The sequence below is a fragment of the Oncorhynchus nerka genome, linkage group LG16, assembly GCF_034236695.1.
Source record: "Oncorhynchus nerka isolate Pitt River linkage group LG16, Oner_Uvic_2.0, whole genome shotgun sequence".
In the NCBI taxonomy this organism is placed as follows: domain Eukaryota; kingdom Metazoa; phylum Chordata; class Actinopteri; order Salmoniformes; family Salmonidae; genus Oncorhynchus; species Oncorhynchus nerka.
This window is the reverse complement of record NC_088411.1, coordinates 35,497,218-35,518,832: the sequence shown is the minus strand read 5'-3', so window position 1 is coordinate 35,518,832 and position 21,615 is coordinate 35,497,218. Positions and strand designations below refer to the sequence as shown.

General features: G+C 53.9%; 1 protein-coding gene across 1 annotated transcript in view; it reads right to left on the bottom strand.

The window, feature by feature from the left end:
- LOC115119225 (serine protease HTRA2, mitochondrial-like) overlaps nucleotides 1-21,615 on the bottom strand; it is a 28,358-nt gene that overhangs the window by 4,844 nt on the left and 1,899 nt on the right. The window contains exon 3 of the mRNA XM_065002654.1: nucleotides 2,992-3,186. Within this exon, the coding sequence (XP_064858726.1) occupies nucleotides 2,992-3,186 (195 nt within the window). The remainder of the gene's footprint in view (nucleotides 1-2,991; nucleotides 3,187-21,615) is intronic.

Sequence of the window (21,615 nt, the reverse complement as noted above, 5' to 3'; positions counted from 1 at the left end):
GAGCACGTGGTGAGGAGACGGATTCTCGCCACGCCACCTGGTAGGAGCGACCTGTCAGGTAGGACGCAATCCAAGCGTGGGCCGCGCCGGAGATGCCCAACTCGGAGAGGGTGGAGAGGAGGATCTGATGGTTCACAGTATCGAAGGCAGCCGATAGGTCTAGAAGGATGAGAGCAGAGGAGAGAGAGTTAGCTTTAGCAGTGCGGAGCGCCTCCGTGATACAGAGAAGAGCAGTCTCAGTTGAATGACTAGTCTTGAAACCTGACTGATTTGGATCAAGAAGGTCATTCTGAGAGAGATAGCGGGAGAGCTGGCCAAGGACGGCACGTTCAAGAGTTTTGGAGAGAAAAGAAAGAAGGGATACTGGTCTGTAGTTGTTGACATCGGAGGGATCGAGTGTAGGTTTTTTCAGAAGGGGTGCAACTCTCGCTCTCTTGAAGACGGGAGGGACGTAGCCAGCGGTCAGGGATGAGTTGATGAGCGAGGTGAGGTAAGGGAGAAGGTCACCGGAGATGGTCTGGAGAAGAGAGGAGGGGATAGGGTCAAGCGGGCAGGTTGTTGGGCGGCCGGCCGTCACAAGACGCGAGATGTCATCTGGAGAGAGGGGAGAAAGAGGTCAGAGCACAGGGTAGGGCAGTGTGAGCAGAACCAGCGGTGTCGTTTGACTTAGCAAACGAGGATCGGATGTCGTCGACCTTCTTTTCAAAATGGTTGACGAAGTCATCTGCAGAGAGGGAGGAGGGGGAGGGGGAGGAGGATTCAAGAGGGAGGAGAAGGTGGCAAAGAGCTTCCTAGGGTTAGAGGCAGATGCTTGGAATTTAGAGTGGTAGAAAGTGGCTTTAGCAGCAGAGACAGAGGAGGAAAATGTAGAGAGGAGGGAGTGAAAGGATGCCAGGTCCGCAGGGAGGCGAGTTTTCCTCCATTTCCGCTCGGCTGCCCGGAGCCCTGTTCTGTGAGCTCGCAATGAGTCGTCGAGCCACGGAGCGGGAGGGGAGGACCGAGCCGGCCTGGAGGATAGGGGACATAGAGTCAAAGGATGGTGAAAGGGAGGAGAGGAGGGTTGAGGAGGCAGAATCAGGAGATAGGTTGGAGAAGGTTTGAGCAGAGGGAAGAGATGATAGGATGGAAGAGGAGAGAGTAGCGGGGGAGAGAGAGCGAAGGTTGGGACGGCGCGATACCATCCGAGTAGGGGCAGTGTGGGAAGTGTTGGATGAGAGCGAGAGGGAAAAAGATACAAGGTAGTGGTCGGAGACTTGGAGGGGAGTTGCAATGAGGTTAGTGGAGGAACAGCATCTAGTAAAGATGAAGTTGAGCGTATTGCCTGCCTTGTGAGTAGGGGGGGAAGGTGAGAGGGTGAGGTCAAAAGAGGAGAGGAGTGGAAAGAAGGAGGCAGAGAGGAATGAGTCAAAGGTAGACGTGGGGAGGTTAAAGTCGCCCAGAACTGTGAGAGGTGAGCCGTCCTCAGGAAAGGAGCTTATCAAGGCATCAAGCTCATTGATGAACTCTCCGAGGGAACCTGGAGGGCGATAAATGATAAGGATGTTAAGCTTGAAAGGGCTGGTAACTGTGACAGCATGGAATTCAAAGGAGGCGATAGACAGATGGGTAAGGGGAGAAAGAGAGAATGACCACTTGGGAGAGATGAGGATCCCGGTGCCACCACCCCGCTGACCAGAAGCTCTCGGGGTGTGCGAGAGCACGTGGGCGGACGAAGAGAGAGCAGTAGGAGTAGCGGTGTTGTCTGTGGTGATCCATGTTTCCGTCAGAGCCAAGAAGTCGAGGGACTGGAGGGAGGCATAGGCTGAGATGAACTCTGCCTTGTTGGCCGCAGATCGGCAGTTCCAGAGGCTACCGGAGACCTGGAACTCCACGTGGGTCGTGCGCGCTGGGACCACCAGATTAGGGTGGCTGCGGCCATGCGGTGTGGAGCTCACATCCATGACCAGACCAGTGGAGTTAAGTCGACGGCAGTGGACCACAAAGCTTTACAAGCAGGTTAGGGTGAGAGTCAATGCTTTACCAACAGGCTAGGGTTAGAGTCAATGCTTTACCAACAGGCTAGGGTTAGAGAGTCAATGCTTTACCAGCAGGCTAGGGTTAGAGTCAATGCTTTACCAGCAGGCTAGGGTTAGAGTCAATGCTTTACCAGCAGGCTAGGGTTAGAGTCAATGCTTTACCAGCAGGCTAGGGTTAGAGTCAATGCTTTACTAGCAGGCTAGGGTTAGAGTCAATGCTTTACTAGCAGGCTAGGGTTAGAGTCAATGCTTTACTAGCAGGCTAGGGTTAGAGTCAATGCTTTACTAGCAGGCTAGGGTTAGAGTCAATGCTTTACTAGCAGGCTAGGGTTAGAGTCAATGCTTTACTAGCAGGCTAGGGTTAGAGTCAATGCTTTACTAGCAGGCTAGGGTTAGAGTCAATGCTTTACTAGCAGGCTAGGTTAGAGTCAATGCTTTACTAGCAGGCTAGGGTTAGAGTCAATGCTTTACTAGCAGGCTAGGGTTAGAGTCAATGCTTTACTAGCAGGCTAGGGTTAGAGTCAATGCTTTACTAGCAGGCTAGGGTTAGAGTCAATGCTTTACTAGCAGGCTAGGGTTAGAGTGAATGCTTTACTAGCAGGCTAGGGTTAGAGTCTATGCTTTACTAGCAGGCTAGGGTTAGAGTCAATGCTTTACTAGCAGGCTAGGGTTAGAGTCAATGCTTTACTAGCAGGCTAGGGTTAGAGTCAATGCTTTACTAGCAGGCTAGGGTTAGAGTCAATGCTTTACTAGCTGGCTAGGGTTAGAGTCAATGCTTTACTAGCAGGCTAGGGTTAGAGTCAATGCTTTACTAGCAGGCTAGGGTTAGAGTCAATGCTTTACTAGCAGGCTAGGGTTAGAGTCAATGCTTTACTAGCAGGCTAGGGTTACTGTCAATGCTTTACTAGCAGGCTAGGGTTACTGTCAATGCTTTACTAGCAGGCTAGGGTTACTGTAAACAGACCAGGGTACTCACATCGATGGCAGCGTCTGTCTGGATATAGTCCATGTTGGGTTTGGACAGACCCAGCTCCTTGCTGCCCCGTTGGACTGAAGAGACGATACCTGACGTGATGGTGTTCCTCAGGGCAAACGGGCTGCCCATGGCAACCACAAACTCGCCCTGACGCACATCCGACGACAGCCCCAGAGAGAGGGTAGGGAGAGGGTGCTACAGAGAGGAGAGAGACACAGTTAGAGGGTAGGGAGAGGGGGCTGCAGAAAGGACAGAGACGGAAAGGGTGCTATAGAGATGGAGATGGTGATACAGAGGAGAGACAGTTCGAAGGTAGGGAGAGGGGGCTACAGAGACGACAGACGGAGAGCGTGATACAAAGAGGAGAGGGATACGGAGGATACTACAGAGAGGAGAGGGTGCTACAGAGGAGAGAGACGGAGAGGGTGCTACAGAAGAGAGAGACGGAGAGGGTGCTACAGAGACGGAGAGGGTGCTACAGAGAGGAGAGAGAGACGGAGAGGGTGCTACAGAGAGGAGAGAGAGACGGAGAGGGTGCTACAGAGAGGAGAGAGAGACGGAGAGGGTGCTACAGAGAAGAGAGAGACGGAGAGGGTGCTACAGAGAAGAGAGAGACGGAGAGGGTGCTACAGAGAGGAGAGAGAGACGGAGAGGGTGCTACAGAGAGGAGAGAGAGACGGAGAGGGTGCTACAGAGAAGAGAGAGACGGAGAGGGTGCTACAGAGAGGAGAGAGAGACGGAGAGGGTGCTACAGAGAAGAGAGAGACGGAGAGGGTGCTACAGAGAGGAGAGAGAGACGGAGAGGTTGCTACAGAGAGGAGAGAGAGACGGAGAGGTTGCTACAGAGAGGAGAGAGAGACTGAGAGGGTGCTACAGAGAGGAGAGAGAGACAGAGGGTGCTACAGAGAAGAGAGAGAGACGGAGAGGGTGCTACAGAGAGGAGAGAGAGACAGAGAGGGTGCTACAGAGAGGAGAGAGAGACGGAGAGGGTGCTACAGAGAGGAGAGAGAGACGGAGAGGTTGCTACAGAGAGGAGAGAGAGACGGAGAGGTTGCTACAGAGAGGAGAGAGAGACGGAGAGGTTGCTACAGAGAGGAGAGAGAGACGGAGAGGTTGCTACAGAGAGGAGAGAGAGACGGAGAGGTTGCTACAGAGAGGAGAGAGAGACTGAGAGGGTGCTACAGAGAAGAGAGACGGAGAGGTTGCTACAGAGAGGAGAGAAATGGAGAGGGTGCTACAGAGAGGAGAGAGAGACGGAGAGGGTGCTACAGAGAGGAGAGAGAGACGGAGAGGGTGCTACAGAGAGGAGAGACGGAGAGGGTGCTACAGAGAAGAGAGACGGAGAGCGTGCTACAGAGAGGAGAGAGAGACGGAGAGGGTGCTACAGAGAGGAGAGAGAGACGGAGAGGGTGCTACAGAGAGGAGAGAGAGACGGAGAGGGTGCTACAGAGAGGAGAGAGAGACGGAGAGGGTGCTACAGAGAGGAGAGAGAGACGGAGAGGGTGCTACAGAAAAGAGAGAGACGGAGAGGGTGCTACAGAGAAAAGAGACGGGGAGGGTGCTACAGAGAGGAGAGAGACGGGGAGGGTGCTACAGAGAAGAGAGAGACGGGGAGGGTGCTACAGAGAAGAGAGAGACGGAGAAGGTGCTACAGAGAAAAGAGACGGGGAAGGTGCTACAGAGAAGAGAGAGACGGAGAGGGTGCTACAGAGAAGAGAGACGGAGCGGGTGCTACAGAGAAGAGAGAGACGGAGAGGGTGCTACAGAGAAGAGAGAGACGGAGAGGGTGCTATAGAGAAGAGGGAGACGGAGAGGGTGCTATAGAGAAGAGGGAGACTGAGACGGTGCTACAGAGAGGAGAGAGAAGGGGAGGGTGCTACAGAGAAGAGAGAGACGGAGAGGGTGCTACAGAGAAGAGAGAGACGGGGAAGGTGCTACAGAGAAAAGAGACGGAGAGGGTGCTACAGAGAAGAGAGAGACGGGGAAGGTGCTACAGAGAAGAGAGAGACGGGGAGGGTGCTACAGAGGAGAGAGAGACGGAGAAGGTGCTACAGAGAAAAGAGACGGAGAGGGTGCTACAGAGAAGAGAGAGACGGGGAAGGTGCTACAGAGAAGAGAGAGACGGGGAGGGTGCTACAGAGGAGAGAGAGAGACGGAGAGGAGAGAGAGAGACGGAGAGGGTGCTACAGAGAAGAGAGAGACGGGGAAGGTGCTACAGAGAAGAGAGAGACGGGGAGGGTGCTACAGAGAAGAGAGAGACGGGGAAGGTGCTACAGAGGAGAGAGAGACGGGGAAGGTGCTACAGAGGAGAGAGAGAGAGACGGGGAAGGTGCTACAGAGGAGAGAGAGAGAGACGGGGAGGGTGCTACAGAGGAGAGAGACGGGGAGGGTGCTACAGAGGAGAGAGACGGGGAGGGTGCTACAGAGAAAAGAGACGGGGAGGGTGCTACAGAGAAGAGAGAGACGGAGAGGGTGCTACAGAGAAGAGAGAGACGGAGAGGGTGCTACAGAGAAGAGAGAGACGGAGAGGGTGCTACAGAGAGGAGAGAGACGGGGAGGGTGCTACAGAAAAGAGAGAGACGGAGAGGGTGCTACAGAGAAAAGAGACGGGGAGGGTGCTACAGAGAGGAGAGAGACGGGGAGGATGCTACAGAGAGGAGAGAGACGGAGAGGGTGCTACAGAGAAAAGAGACGGGGAGGGTGCTACAGAAAAGAGAGAGACGGAGAGGGTGCTACAGAGAAGAGAGACGGAGAGGGTGCTACAGAGAAGAGAGACGGGGAAGGTGCTACAGAGAGGAGAGAGACGGGGAGGGTGCTACAGAGAAAAGAGACGGGGAGGGTGCTACAGAAAAGAGAGAGACGGAGAGGGTGCTACAGAGAAAAGAGACGGGGAGGGTGCTACAGAGAGGAGAGAGACGGGGAGGATGCTACAGAGAGGAGAGAGACGGAGAGGGTGCTACAGAGAAAAGAGACGGGGAGGGTGCTACAGAGAGGAGAGAGACGGGGAGGGTGCTACAGAGAGGAGAGAGACGGGGAGGGTGCTACAGAGAGGAGAGAGACGGAGAGGGTGCTACTGAGAAGAGAGAGACGGAGAGGGTGCTACAGAGAGGAGAGAGACGGGGAGGGTGCTACAGAGAGGAGAGAGAGACGGAGAGGGTGCTACAGAGAGGAGAGAGAGACGGGGAGGGTGCTACAGAGAAAAGAGACGGGGAGGGTGCTACAGAAGAGAGAGAGACGGAGAGGGTGCTACAGAGAAAAGAGACGGGGAGGGTGCTACAGAGAGGAGAGAGACGGGGAGGATGCTACAGAGAGGAGAGAGATGGAGGGTGCTACAGAAAAGAGAGAGACGGAGAGGGTGCTACAGAGAAAAGAGACGGGGAGGGTGCTACAGAAAAGAGAGAGACGGAGAGGGTGCTACAGAGAAAAGAGACGGAGAGGGTGCTACAGAGAAAAGAGACGGAGAGGGTGCTACAGAGAAAAGAGACGGAGAGGGTGCTACAGAGAAGAGAGAGACGGAGAGGGTGCTACAGAGAAGAGAGAGACGGAGAGGGTGCTACAGAGAAAAGAGACGGAGAGGGTGCTACAGAGGAGAGAGAGACGGAGAGGAGAGAGAGAGACGGAGAGGGTGCTACAGAGAAGAGAGAGACGGAGAGGGTGCTACAGAGAAAAAGAGACGGAGAGGGTGCTACAGAGAAAAGAGACGGAGAGGGTGCTACAGAGAAAAGAGACGGAGAGGGTGCTACAGAGAAGAGAGAGACGGAGAGGGTGCTACAGAGAAAAGAGACGGAGAGGGTGCTACAGAGGAGAGAGAGACGGAGAGGAGAGAGAGAGACGGAGAGGGTGCTACAGAGAAGAGAGAGACGGGGAGGGTGCTACAGAGAAGAGAGAGACGGAGAGGGTGCTACAGAGAAGAGAGAGACGGGGAAGGTGCTACAGAGAAGAGAGAGACGGGGAGGGTGCTACAGAGGAGAGAGAGACGGAGAGGAGAGAGAGAGACGGAGAGGAGAGAGAGAGACGGAGAGGAGAGAGAGAGACGGAGAGGAGAGAGAGAGACGGAGAGGAGAGAGAGAGACGGAGAGGGTGCTACAGAGAAAAGAGACGGAGAGGGTGCTACAGAGAAGAGAGAGACGGAGAGGATGCTACAGAGAAAAGAAAGAGACGGAGAGGGTGCTACAGAGAAAAGAGAGAGACGGAGAGGGTGCTACAGAGAAAAGAGAGAGACGGAGAGGGTGCTACAGAGAAAAGAGAGAGACGGAGAGGGTGCTACAGAGAAGAGAGAGACGGGGAGGGTGCTACAGAGAGAGAGAGAGACGGAGAGGAGAGAGAGAGACGGAGAGGAGAGAGAGAGACGGAGAGGAGAGAGAGAGACGGAGAGGAGAGAGAGAGACGGAGAGGGTGCTACAGAGCAAAGAGAGAGACGGAGAGGGTGCTACAGAGAAAAGAGAGAGACGGAGAGGGTGCTACAGAGAAAAGAGACGGAGAGGGTGCTACAGAGAAAAGAGACGGAGAGGGTGCTACAGAGAAAAGAGAGACGGAGAGGAGAGAGAGAGACGGAGAGGAGAGAGAGAGACGGAGAGGAGAGAGAGAGACGGAGAGGGTGCTACAGAGAAAAGAGACGGAGAGGGTGCTACAGAGAAGAGAGAGAGACGGAGAGGGTGCTACAGAGAAAAGAGAGAGACGGAGAGGGTGCTACAGAGAAAAGAGAGAGACGGAGAGGGTGCTACAGAGAAAAGAGAGAGACGGAGAGGGTGCTACAGAGAAAAGAGACGGAGAGGGTGCTACAGAGAAAAGAGACGGAGAGGGTGCTACAGAGAAAAGAGACGGAGAGGGTGCTACAGAGAAAAGAGACGGAGAGGGTGCTACAGAGAGGAGAGAGACGGGGAGGGTGCTACAGAGAAGAGAGAGACGGAGAAGGTGCTACAGAGAAAAGAGAGAGACGGAGAGGGTGCTACAGAGAGGAGAGAGACGGAGAGGGTGCTACAGAGAAAAGAGAGAGACGGAGAGGGTGCTACAGAGAAAAGAGACGGAGAGGGTGCTACAGAGAAAAGAGACGGAGAAGGTGCTACAGAGAGGAGAGAGACGGGGAGGGTGCTACAGAGAAGAGAGAGACGGAGAAGGTGCTACAGAGAAAAGAGACGGAGAGGGTGCTACAGAGAAAAGAGACGGAGAAGGTGCTACAGAGAGGAGAGAGACGGGGAGGGTGCTACAGAGAGGAGAGAGACGGGGAGGGTGCTACAGAGAAAAGAGAGAGACGGAGAGGGTGCTACAGAGAAGAGAGAGAGACGGAGAGGGTGCTACAGAGAAAAGAGACGGAGAGGGTGCTACAGAGAAAAGAGACGGAGAGGGTGCTACAGAGAAAAGAGACGGAGAGGGTGCTACAGAAAAGAGAGACGGAGAGAGAGAGACGGAGAGGAGAGAGAGAGACGGAGAGAGAGAGAGAGAGACGGAGAGGGTGCTACAGAGAAAAGAGACGGAGAGGGTGCTACAGAGAGAAAGAGACGGAGAGGGTGCTACAGAGAAAAGAGAGAGACGGAGAGGGTGCTACAGAGAAAAGAGAGAGACGGAGAGGGTGCTACAGAGAAAAGAGAGAGACGGAGAGGGTGCTACAGAGAAAAGAGACGGAGAGGGTGCTACAGAGAAAAGAGACGGAGAGGGTGCTACAGAGAAAAGAGACGGAGAGGGTGCTACAGAGAAAAGAGACGGAGAGGGTGCTACAGAGAAAAGAGACGGAGAGGGTGCTACAGAGAGGAGAGAGACGGGGGGCTACAGAGAAGAGAGAGACGGAGAAGGTGCTACAGAGAAAAGAGAGAGACGGAGAGGGTGCTACAGAGAGGAGAGAGACGGAGAGGGTGCTACAGAGAAAAGAGAGAGACGGAGAGGGTGCTACAGAGAAAAGAGACGGAGAGGGTGCTACAGAGAAAAGAGACGGAGAAGGTGCTACAGAGAGGAGAGAGACGGGGAGGGTGCTACAGAGAAGAGAGAGACGGAGAAGGTGCTACAGAGAAAAGAGACGGAGAGGGTGCTACAGAGAAAAGAGACGGAGAAGGTGCTACAGAGAGGAGAGAGACGGGGAGGGTGCTACAGAGAGGAGAGAGACGGGGAGGGTGCTACAGAGAAAAGAGAGAGACGGAGAGGGTGCTACAGAGAAGAGAGAGAGACGGAGAGGGTGCTACAGAGAAAAGAGACGGAGAGGGTGCTACAGAGAAAAGAGACGGAGAGGGTGCTACAGAGAAAAGAGACGGAGAGGGTGCTACAGAGAAGAGAGACGGAGAGGGTGCTACAGAAAAGAGAGACGGAGAAGGTGCTACAGAGAAAAGAGACGGAGAGGGTGCTACAGAGAAGAGAGAGACGGGGAAGGTGCTACAGAGAAGAGAGAGACGGGGAGGGTGCTACAGAGAGAGAGAGAGACGGAGAGGGTGCTACAGAAAAGAGAGAGACGGAGAAGGTGCTACAGAGAAAAGAGACGGAGAGGGTGCTACAGAGAAAAGAGACGGGGAAGGTGCTACAGAGAGGAGAGAGACGGGGAGGGTGCTACAGAGAGGAGAGAGACGGAGAAGGTGCTACAGAGAGGAGAGAGACGGAGAGGGTGCTACAGAGAAAAGAGACGGAGAGGGTGCTACAGAGAAAAGAGACGGAGAAGGTGCTACAGAGAGGAGAGAGACGGGGAGGGTGCTACAGAGAAGAGAGAGACGGAGAAGGTGCTACAGAGAAAAGAGACGGAGAGGGTGCTACAGAGAAAAGAGACGGAGAGGGTGCTACAGAGAAGAGAGAGACGGGGAAGGTGCTACAGAGAAAAGAGACGGAGAGGGTGCTACAGAGAAGAGAGACGGAGAGGGTGCTACAGAGAAGAGAGACGGGGAAGGTGCTACAGAGAAAAGAGAGACGGAGAGGGTGCTACAGAGAAAAGAGACGGAGAGGGTGCTACAGAGAAGAGAGAGACGGGGAAGGTGCTACAGAGAAGAGAGAGACGGAGAGGGTGCTACAGAGAAGAGAGAGAGACGGAGAGGGTGCTACAGAGAGGAGAGAGACGGGGAGGGTGCTACAGAAAAGAGAGAGACGGAGAGGGTGCTACAGAGAAGAGAGACGGAGAGGGTGCTACAGAAAAGAGAGAGACGGAGAAGGTGCTACAGAGAAAAGAGACGGAGAGGGTGCTACAGAGAAGAGAGAGACGGGGAAGGTGCTACAGAGAAAAGAGACGGAGAGGGTGCTACAGAGAAAAGAGACGGAGAAGGTGCTACAGAGAGGAGAGAGACGGGGAGGGTGCTACAGAGAAGAGAGAGATGGAGAAGGTGCTACAGAGAAAAGAGAGAGACGGAGAGGGTGCTACAGAGAAAAGAGACGGAGAAGGTGCTACAGAGAGGAGAGAGACGGGGAGGGTGCTACAGAGAAGAGAGAGACGGAGAAGGTGCTACAGAGAAAAGAGACGGAGAGGGTGCTACAGAGAAAAGAGACGGAGAAGGTGCTACAGAGAGGAGAGAGACGGGGAGGGTGCTACAGAGAGGAGAGAGACGGGGAGGGTGCTACAGAGAAGAGAGAGACGGAGAGGGTGCTACAGAGAAGAGAGAGAGACGGAGAGGGTGCTACAGAGAACAGAGACGGAGAGGGTGCTACAGAGAAAAGAGACGGAGAGGGTGCTAAAGAGAAAAGAGACGGAGAGGGTGCTACAGAGAAGAGAGACGGAGAGGGTGCTACAGAGAAAAGAGACGGAGAGGGTGCTACAGAAAAGAGAGAGACGGAGAGGGTGCTACAGAGAAGAGAGAGACGGGGAAGGTGCTACAGAGAAGAGAGAGACGGGGAGGGTGCTACAGAGAAGAGAGAGACGGAGAGGGTGCTACAGAAAAGAGAGAGACGGAGAAGGTGCTACAGAGAAAAGAGACGGAGAGGGTGCTACAGAGAAAAGAGACGGGGAAGGTGCTACAGAGAGGAGAGAGACGGGGAGGGTGCTACAGAGAGGAGAGAGACGGAGAAGGTGCTACAGAGAGGAGAGAGACGGAGAGGGTGCTACAGAGAAAAGAGACGGAGAGGGTGCTACAGAGAAAAGAGACGGAGAAGGTGCTACAGAGAGGAGAGAGACGGGGAGGGTGCTACAGAGAAGAGAGAGACGGAGAAGGTGCTACAGAGAAAAGAGACGGAGAGGGTGCTACAGAGAAAAGAGACGGAGAGGGTGCTACAGAGAAGAGAGAGACGGGGAAGGTGCTACAGAGAAAAGAGACGGAGAGGGTGCTACAGAGAAGAGAGACGGAGAGGGTGCTACAGAGAAGAGAGACGGGGAAGGTGCTACAGAGAAAAGAGAGACGGAGAGGGTGCTACAGAGAAAAGAGACGGAGAGGGTGCTACAGAGAAGAGAGACGGAGAGGGTGCTACAGAGAAGAGAGAGACGGGGAAGGTGCTACAGAGAAGAGAGAGACGGAGAGGGTGCTACAGAGAAGAGAGAGAGACGGAGAGGGTGCTACAGAGAAGAGAGAGACGGAGAGGGTGCTACAGAGAAGAGAGAGACGGAGAGGGTGCTACAGAGAAGAGAGAGACGGGGAAGGTGCTACAGAGAAGAGAGAGACGGGGAGGGTGCTACAGAGAAGAGAGAGACGGAGAGGAGAGAGAGAGAGAGAAAGAGAGAGACGGAGAGGGTGAGACAGAGAAGAGAGAGAGACGGAGAGGGTGCTACAGAGAAAAGAGACGGAGAGGGTGCTACAGAGAAGAGAGAGAGACGGAGAGGGTGCTACAGAGAGAAAGAGACGGAGAGGGTGCTACAGAGAAAAGAGACGGAGAGGGTGCTACAGAGAAAAGAGAGAGACGGAGAGGGTGCTACAGAAAAAGAGAGACGGAGAGGGTGCTACAGAGAAGAGAGAGACGGAGAAGGTGCTACAGAGAAGAGAGAGACGGAGAGGGTGCTACAGAGAAGAGAGAGACGAGAGAGAGGTGAGACAGAGAAAAGAGAGAGACGGAGAGGAGAGTGCTACAGAGAGAGAGAGAGAGACGGAGAGGGTGCTACAGAGAAAAGAGACGGAGAGGGTGCTACAGAGAAAAGAGAGAGACGGAGAGGGTGCTACAGAGAAAAAGAGAGACAGAGAGGGTGCTACAGAGAAAAGAGAGAGACGGAGAGGGTGCTACAGAGAGAAAGAGAGAGACGGAGAGGGTGCTACAGAGAAAAGAGACGGAGAGGGTGCTACAGAGAGAAAGAGAGAGGGACAGAGAAAAGAGAGAGACAGAGAGGGTGCTACAGAGAAAAGAGAGAGACGGAGAGGGTGCTACAGAGAAAAGAGAGAGACGGAGAGGGTGCTACAGAGAAAAAGAGAGACGGAGAGGGTGCTACAGAGAAAAGAGAGAGACGGAGAGGGTGCTACAGAGAGAGAGAGACGGAGAGGGTGCTACAGAGAAAAGAGACGGAGAAGGTGCTACAGAGAAAAGAGACGGAGAGGGTGCTACAGAGAAAAGAGACGGAGAGGGTGCTACAGAGAAAAGAGACGGAGAGGGTGCTACAGAGAGGAGAGAGACGGGGAGGGTGCTACAGAGAAGAGAGAGACGGAGAAGGTGCTACAGAGAAAAGAGAGAGACGGAGAGGGTGCTACAGAGAGGAGAGAGACGGAGAGGGTGCTACAGAGAAAAGAGAGAGACGGAGAGGGTGCTACAGAGAAAAGAGAGAGACGGAGAGGGTGCTACAGAGAAAAGAGACGGAGAAGGTGCTACAGAGAGGAGAGAGACGGGGAGGGTGCTACAGAGAAGAGAGAGACGGAGAAGGTGCTACAGAGAAAAGAGACGGAGAGGGTGCTACAGAGAAAAGAGACGGAGAAGGTGCTACAGAGAGGAGAGAGACGGGGAGGGTGCTACAGAGAAAAGAGAGAGACGGAGAGGGTGCTACAGAGAAAGAGAGAGACGGAGAGGGTGCTACAGAGAAAAGAGACGGAGAGGGTGCTACAGAGAAAAGAGACGGAGAGGGTGCTACAGAGAAAAGAGACGGAGAGGGTGCTACAGAGAAGAGAGACGGAGAGGGTGCTACAGAAAAGAGAGAGACGGAGAAGGTGCTACAGAGAAAAGAGACGGAGAGGGTGCTACAGAGAAGAGAGAGACGGGGAAGGTGCTACAGAGAAGAGAGAGACGGGGAGGGTGCTACAGAGGAGAGAGAGACGGAGAGGGTGCTACAGAAAAGAGAGAGACGGAGAAGGTGCTACAGAGAAAAGAGACGGAGAGGGTGCTACAGAGAAAAGAGACGGGGAAGGTGCTACAGAGAGGAGACGGGGAGGGTGCTACAGAGAGGAGAGAGACGGAGAAGGTGCTACAGAGAGGAGAGAGACGGAGAGGGTGCTACAGAGAAAAGAGACGGAGAGGGTGCTACAGAGAAAAGAGACGGAGAAGGTGCTACAGAGAGGAGAGAGACGGGGAGGGTGCTACAGAGAAGAGAGAGACGGAGAAGGTGCTACAGAGAAAAGAGACGGAGAGGGTGCTACAGAGAAAAGAGACGGAGAGGGTGCTACAGAGAAGAGAGAGACGGGGAAGGTGCTACAGAGAAAAGAGACGGAGAGGGTGCTACAGAGAAGAGAGACGGAGAGGGTGCTACAGAGAAGAGAGACGGGGAAGGTGCTACAGAGAAAAGAGAGACGGAGAGGGTGCTACAGAGAAAAGAGACGGAGAGGGTGCTACAGAGAAAAGAGACGGGGAAGGTGCTACAGAGAAGAGAGAGACGGAGAGGGTGACAGAGAAAAGAGAGAGAGGGTGCTACAGAGAAAAGAGAGACGGAGAAGGTGCTACAGAGAAGAGAGAGACGGAGAGGGTGCTACAGAGAAGAGAGACGGAGAGGTGCTACAGAGAGAGAGACGGGGAGAGAGAAAAGAGAGAGACGGAGAGGGTGCTACAGAGAAGAGAGAGACGGGGAAGGTGCTACAGAGAAGAGAGAGACGGGGAGAGGGTGCTACAGAGAAGAGAGAGAGACGGAGAGGGTGCTACAGAGAAGAGAGAGAGACGGAGAGGGTGCTACAGAGAGGAGAGAGACGGAGAGGGTGCTACAGAGAAGAGAGAGACGGAGAGGGTGCTACAGAGAAAGAGACGGAGAAGGTGACAGAGAAAAGAGACGGAGAGGGTGCTACAGAGAAGAGAGAGACGGAGAAGGTGCTACAGAGAAAGAGAGACGGGGAGGGTGCTACAGAGGAGAGAGAGACGGAGAGGGTGCTACAGAGAAGAGAGAGACGGAGAAGGTGCTACAGAGAAAAGAAAGAGACGGAGAGAGGGTGCTACAGAGAAAAGAGACGGAGAAGGTGCTACAGAGAGGAGAGAGACGGGGAGGGTGCTACAGAGAGGAGAGAGACGGGGAGGGTGCTACAGAGAAAAGAGAGAGACGGAGAGGGTGCTACAGAGAAGAGAGAGAGACGGAGAGGGTGCTACAGAGAAAAGAGACGGAGAGGGTGCTACAGAGAAAAGAGACGGAGAGGGTGCTACAGAGAAAGAGAGACGGAGAGGGTGCTACAGAGAAGAGAGACGGAGAGGGTGCTACAGAAAAGAGAGAGACGGAGAAGGTGCTACAGAGAAAAGAGACGGAGAGGGTGCTACAGAGAAGAGAGAGACGGAGAGGGTGCTACAGAGAGAGAGAGAGGGAGGGTGCTACAGAGAAGAGAGAGACGGAGAGGGTGCTACAGAAAAAGAGACGGAGAGGGTGCTACAGAGAAAAGAGACGGGAAGGTGCTACAGAGAGAGAGACGGGGAGGGTGCTACAGAGAGGAGAGAGACGGAGAAGGTGCTACAGAGAGGAGAGAGACGGAGAGGGTGCTACAGAGAAAAGAGACGGAGAGGGTGCTACAGAGAAAAGAGACGGAGAAGGTGCTACAGAGAGGAGAGAGACGGGGAGGGTGCTACAGAGAAGAGAGAGACGGAGAAGGTGCTACAGAGAAAAGAGACGGAGAGGGTGCTACAGAGAAAAGAGACGGAGAGGGTGCTACAGAGAAGAGAGAGACGGAGAGGGTGCTACAGAGAAGAGAGAGACGGGGAGGGTGCTACAGAAAAGAGAGAGACGGAGAAGGTGCTACAGAGAAAAGAGACGGAGAGGGTGCTACAGAGAAGAGAGAGACGGGGAAGGTGCTACAGAGAAAAGAGAGACGGAGAGGGTGCTACAGAGAAAAGAGACGGAGAGGGTGCTACAGAGAAAAGAGACGGAGAGCGTGCTACAGAGAAAAGAGACGGAGAGGGTGCTACAGAGAAGAGAGAGACGGGGAAGGTGCTACAGAGAAGAGAGAGACGGAGAGGGTGCTACAGAGAAAAGAGACAGAGAGGGTGCTACAGAGAAGAGAGAGAGACGGAGAGGGTGCTACAGAGAAAAGAGAGAGAGGGTGCTACAGAGAGAGAGAGACGGAGAGGGTGCTACAGAGAAAAGAGAGAGACGGAGAGGGTGCTACAGAGAGGAGAGAGACGGAGAGGGTGCTACAGAGAGGAGAGAGACGGAGAGGGTGCTACAGAGAAAAGAGAGAGACGGAGAGGGTGCTACAGAGAAAAGAGACGGAGAGGGTGCTACAGAGAAAAGAGACGGAGAAGGTGACAGAGAGAGAGAGACGGGGAGGGTGCTACAGAGAAGAGAGAGACGGAGAGGGTGCTACAGAGAAAAGAGACGGAGAGGGTGCTACAGAGAAAAGAGACGGAGAAGGTGCTACAGAGAGGAGAGAGACGGGGAGGGTGCTACAGAGAGGAGAGAGACGGGGAGGGTGCTACAGAGAAAAGAGAGAGACGGAGAGGGTGCTACAGAGAAGAGAGAGAGACGGAGAGGGTGCTACAGAGAAAAGAGACGGAGAGGGTGCTACAGAGAAAAGAGAGAGACGGAGAGGGTGCTACAGAGAGGAGAGAGACGGAGAGGGTGCTACAGAGAAAAGAGAGAGACGGAGAGGGTGCTACAGAGAAAAGAGACGGAGAAAAGAGAAAAGAGACGGAGAGGTGCTACAGAGAAAAGAGACGGAGAGGGTGCTACAGAGAAGAGAGAGACGGAGAGGTGCTACAGAGAAAAGAGACGGAGAGGGTGCTACAGAGAAAAGAGACGGAGAAGGTGCTACAGAGAAGAGAGAGACAGAGAGAAGAGAGACGGAGAGGGTGCTACAGAGAAAGAGAGACGGAGAGGGTGCTACAGAGAAAGAGAGAGACGGAGAGGGTGCTACAGAGAAGAGAGAGACGGAGAGGGTGCTACAGAGAAGAAGAGACGGAGAGGGTGCTACAGAGAAAAGAGACGGAGAGGGTGCTACAGAGAAAAGAAGAGAGACGGAGAGGGTGCTACAGAGAAAAGAGACGGAGAGGGTGCTACAGAGAAAAGAGACGGAGAGGGTGCTACAGAGAAAAGAGACGGAGAGGGTGCTACAGAGAAAAGAGAGAGACGGAGAGGGTGCTACAGAGAGGAGAGAGACGGAGAGGGTGCTACAGAGAAAAGAGAGAGACGGAGAGGGTGCTACAGAGAAAAGAGACGGAGAGGGTGCTACAGAGAAAAGAGACGGAGAAGGTGCTACAGAGAGGAGAGAGACGGGGAGGGTGCTACAGAGAAGAGAGAGACGGAGAAGGTGCTACAGAGAAAAGAGACGGAGAGGGTGCTACAGAGAAAAGAGACGGAGAAGGTGCTACAGAGAGGAGAGAGACGGGGAGGGTGCTACAGAGAAGAGAGAGACGGGAGCTACAGAAAAGAGAGAGACGGAGAGGGTGCTACAGAGAGAAAGAGAAGAGACAGAGAGAGAGGGTGCTAGAGAGAAGAAGAGACGAGAGAGGGTGCTACAGAGAGAAAAGAGACGGAGAGGGTGCTACAGAGAAAAGAGAGAGACAGAGAAAAGGAGAGGGTGCTACAGAGAGAAGAGAGACGGAGAGGGTGCTACAGAGAAAAGAGAGAGACGGAGAGGGTGCTACAGAGAAAGAGAGACGGAGAGGGTGCTACAGAGAAAAGAGACGGAGAAGGTGCTACAGAGAAGAGAGACGAGGAGGGTGCTACAGAGAGAAGAGCTACAGAGAGAGGAGAGGGTGCTACAGAGAAGAGAGAGACGGAGAGGGTGCTACAGAGAAAGAGACGGAGAGAGGGTGCTACAGAGAAGAGAGAGACGGAGAGGGTGCTACAGAGAAGAGAGAGACGGAGAGGGTGCTACAGAGAAAGAGAGACGGAGAGGGTGCTACAGAGAAAAGAGACGGAGAGGTGCTACAGAGAAAAGAGACGGAGAGGGTGCTACAGAGAAAGAGAGACGGAGAGGGTGCTACAGAGAAGAGAGAGACGGAGAGGGTGCTAGAGAGAGAGAGAAGGTGCTACAGAGAAAAGAGACGGAGAGGGTGCTACAGAGAAGAGAAGACGGAGAGACAGAGAAAAGAGACGGAGAGGGTGCTACAGAGAAAAGAGAGAGACGGAGAGGGTGCTACAGAGAAGAGAGAGACGGAGAGGGTGCTACAGAGAAAAGAGAGAGACGGAGAGGGTGCTACAGAGAAAAGAGACGGAGAGGGTGCTACAGAGAAAAGAGACGGAGAAGGTGCTACAGAGAAGAGAGACGGAGAGGGTGCTACAGAGAGAAGAGAGAGAAGGACGGAGGGTGCTACAGAGAAGAGAGAGACGGAGAGGGTGCTACAGAGAAAAGAGACGGAGAGGGTGCTACAGAGAAAAGAGACGGAGAAGGTGCTACAGAGAGACGGAGAGAGACAGAGAAAAGAGAGGGTGCTACAGAGAAAAGAGACGGAGAGGGTGACAGAGAAGAGAGACGGGAGGGAAGGTGCTACAGAGAAAAGAGAGACGGAGAGGGTGCTACAGAGAAAAGAGACGGAGAGGGTGCTACAGAGAAAAGAGAGAGACGGAGAGGGTGCTACAGAGAAAGAGAGACGGAGAAGGTGCTACAGAGAAAGAGAGACGGAGAGGGTGCTACAGAGAAGAGAGAGACGGAGAGGGTGCTACAGAGAAAAGAGAGACGGAGAGGGTGCTACAGAGAAAAGAGAGACGGAGAGGGTGCTACAGAGAAAAGAGACGGAGAGGGTGCTACAGAGAAAAGAGAGAGAGGGTGCTACAGAGAGGAGAGAGACGGAGAGGGTGCTACAGAGAGAGACGGAGAGAGACGGAGAGGGTGCTACAGAGAAGAGAGACGGAGAGGGTGCTACAGAGAAGAGAGACGGAGAGGGGTGACAGAGAGAGAGAGACGGAGAGGGTGCTACAGAGAAAAGAGACGGAGAGGGTGCTACAGAAAAGAGAGAGACGGAGAGGGTGCTACAGAGAAGAGAGAGACGGAGAGGGTGCTACAGAGAAAAGAGAGACGGAGAGGGTGCTACAGAGAAAAGAGAGAGACGGAGAGGGTGCTACAGAGAAAACAGAGAGACGGAGAAGGTGCTACAGAGAGGAGAGAGACGGAGGGTGCTACAGAGAAAAGAGAGAGACGGAGAGAAAAGAGAGAGAGGGTGCTACAGAGAAAAGAGACGGGAGAGGGTGACAGAGTGCTACAGAAGAGAGACGGAGAGGGTGCTACAGAGAAAGAGAGACGGAGAGGGTGCTACAGAGAAAGAGAGACGGAGAGGGTGCTACAGAGAAAGAGAGACGGAGAGGGTGCTACAGAGAGAAAAGAGACGGAGAGGGTGCTACAGAGAAAAGAGACGGAGAGGGTGCTACAGAGAAAGAGAGACGGAGAGGGTGCTACAGAGAAAAGAGACGGAGAGGGTGCTACAGAGAAGAGAGAGGAGAGGGTGCTACAGAGAGAAAAGAGACGGAGAGGGTGCTACAGAGAAAAGAGACGGAGAGGGTGCTACAGAGAAAAGAGAGAGACGGAGAGGGTGCTACAGAGAGAGAGAGAGACGGAGAGGGACAGAGAAAGAGAGACGGAGAGGGTGCTACAGAGAAAAGAGACGGAGAGGGTGCTACAGAGAAAAGAACGGAGAGACGGAGGTGCTACAGAGAAGAGAGACGGAGAGGGTGCTACAGAGAAGAGAGAGACGGAGAGGGTGCTACAGAGAAAAGAGAGACGGAGAGGGTGCTACAGAGAAAAGAGACGGAGAGGGTGCTACAGAGAAAAGAGACGGAGAGGTGCTACAGAGAAAAGAGACGGGAGGGTGCTACAGAGAAGAGAGAGACGGGAGAAGGTGCTACAGAGAAAGAGAGACGGAGAGGGTGCTACAGAGAAGAGAGACGGAGAGGGTGCTACAGAGAAAGAGAGAGACGGGAGAGCTACAGAGGTGCTACAGAGAAAGAGACGGAGAGGGTGCTACAGAGAAGAGAGACGGAGAGGGTGCTACAGAGAAAGAGAGACGGAGAGGGTGCTACAGAGAAAGAGAGACGGAGAGGGTGCTACAGAGAAAGAGAGACGGAGAGGGTGCTACAGAGAAAAGAGACGGAGAGGGTGCTACAGAGAAGAGAGAGAGGGGAGAAGGTGCTACAGAGAAAGAGACGGAGAGGGTGCTACAGAGAAGAGAGAGACGGAGAGGGTGCTACAGAGAAGAGAGAGACGGAGAAGGTGCTAGAGAGAAAAGAGACGGAGAGGGTGCTACAGAGAAAAGAGACGGAGAGGGTGCTACAGAGAGAGAGACGGAGAAGGTGCTACAGAGAAAGAGAGACGGAGAAGGTGCTACAGAAAGAGAGAGACGGAGAGGGTGCTACAGAGAAAAGAGACGGAGAGGGTGCTACAGAGAAAAGAGACGGAGAAGGTGCTACAGAGAAGAGAGACGGAGAGGGTGCTACAGAGAAGAGAGAGACGGAGAGGTGCTACAGAGAAGAGAGAGACGGAGAGAGGTGCTACAGAGAAGAGAGAGACGGAGAGGGTGCTACAGAGAAGAGAGAGACGGAGAGGGTGCTACAGAGAAAAGAGACGGAGAGGGTGCTACAGAGAAGAGAGAGACGGAGAGGGTGCTACAGAGAAGAGAGAGACGGAGAGGGTGCTACAGAGAAAAGAGAGAGACGGAGAGGGTGCTACAGAGAAGAGAGACGGAGAGGGTGCTACAGAGAAGAGAGAGACGGAGAGGGTGACAGAGAGAAGAGAGAGAGGGAGAGACGGAGGTGCTACAGAGAGAGAGAGACGAGAGAGGGTGCTACAGAGGAGAGAGGGTGCTACAGAGAGAGAGAGAGACGGAGAGGGTGCTACAGAGAAGAGAGAGACGGAGAGGGTGCTACAGAGAGAGAGAGAGAGACGGAGAGGGTGCTACAGAAAGAGAGACGGAGAGGGTGCTACAGAGAAAAGAGAGAGAGAAGGAGACGGGAGGGTGCTACAGAGAAGAGAGAGACGGGAGGGTGCTACAGAGAAGAGAGAGAGAGAGGGTGCTACAGAGAAGAGAGAGAGACGGAGAGGGTGCTACAGAGAAGAGAGAGACGGAGAGGGTGCTACAGAGAAGAGAGAGACGGAGAGGGTGCTACAGAGAAAGAGAGACGGAGAGGGTGCTACAGAGAAAAGAGAGAGACAGAGGGTGCTACAGAGAAAGAGAGACGGAGAGGGTGCTACAGAGAAGAGAGAGACGGAGAGGGTGCTACAGAGAAGAGAGAGACGGGAGGGTGCTACAGAGAAGAGAGAGACGGAGAGGGTGCTACAGAGAAAGAGAGACGGAGAGGGTGCTACAGAGAAGAGAGAGACGGGGAGGTGCTACAGAGAGAGGGTGCTACAGAGAGAGACGGAGAGGGTGCTACAGAGAAGAGAGAGACGGAGAGGGTGCTACAGAGAAGAGAGAGACGGAGAGGGTGCTACAGAGAAGAGAGAGACGGAGAGGGTGCTACAGAGAAGAGAGAGACGGAGAGGGTGCTACAGAGAGAGAGAGACGGAGGGTGCTACAGAGAAGAGAGAGACGGAGAGGGTGCTACAGAGAGAGAGAGAGAGACGGAGAGGGTGCTACAGAGAAGAGAGAGACGGAGAGGGTGCTACAGAGAAAAGACGGAGAGACAGAGAAGAGAGAGGGAGAGGGTGCTACAGAGAGAGACGGAGAGGGTGACAGAGAGAGAGGAGAGGAGGTGCTACAGAGAAGAGAGAGACGGAGAGGGTGCTACAGAGAAGAGAGAGGGGAGGGTGCTACAGAGAGGAGAGAGACGGAGAGGGTGCTACAGAAAAGAGAGAGAGACGGAGAGGGTGCTACAGAGGGAGGAGAGAGAGAGACGGGAGGGTGCTACAGAGAAAGAGAGACGGAGAGGGTGCTACAGAGAAGAGAGAGACGGAGAGGGTGCTACAGAGAAGAGAGAGACGGAGAGGGTGCTACAGAGAAGAGAGAGACGGAGAGGGTGCTACAGAGAAGAGAGAGACGGAGAGGGTGCTACAGAGAAGAGAGACGGAGAGGGACAGACAGAGAGAGGAGACTGAGAGGGTGCTACAGAGAAGAGAGAGACGGAGAGGGTGCTACAGAGAAGAGAGACGGTGCTACAGAGAAGAGAGACGGAGAGGGTGCTATAGAGAAGAGGGAGACAGAGGGTGCTACAGAGGAGAGAGAGACGGGGAAGGTGCTACAGAGAAGAGAGAGACGGGGAGGGTGCTACAGAGGAGAGAGAGACGGGGAAGGTGCTACAGAGAAGAGAGAGACGGAGAGGGTGCTACAGAGAAGAGAGAGACGGAGAGGGTGCTATAGAGAAGAGGGAGACAGAGGGTGCTACAGAGGAGAGAGAGACGGGGAAGGTGCTACAGAGAAGAGAGAGACGGGGAGGTGCTACAGAGAAGAGAGAGACGGGGAGGGTGCTACAGAGGAGAGAGAGAC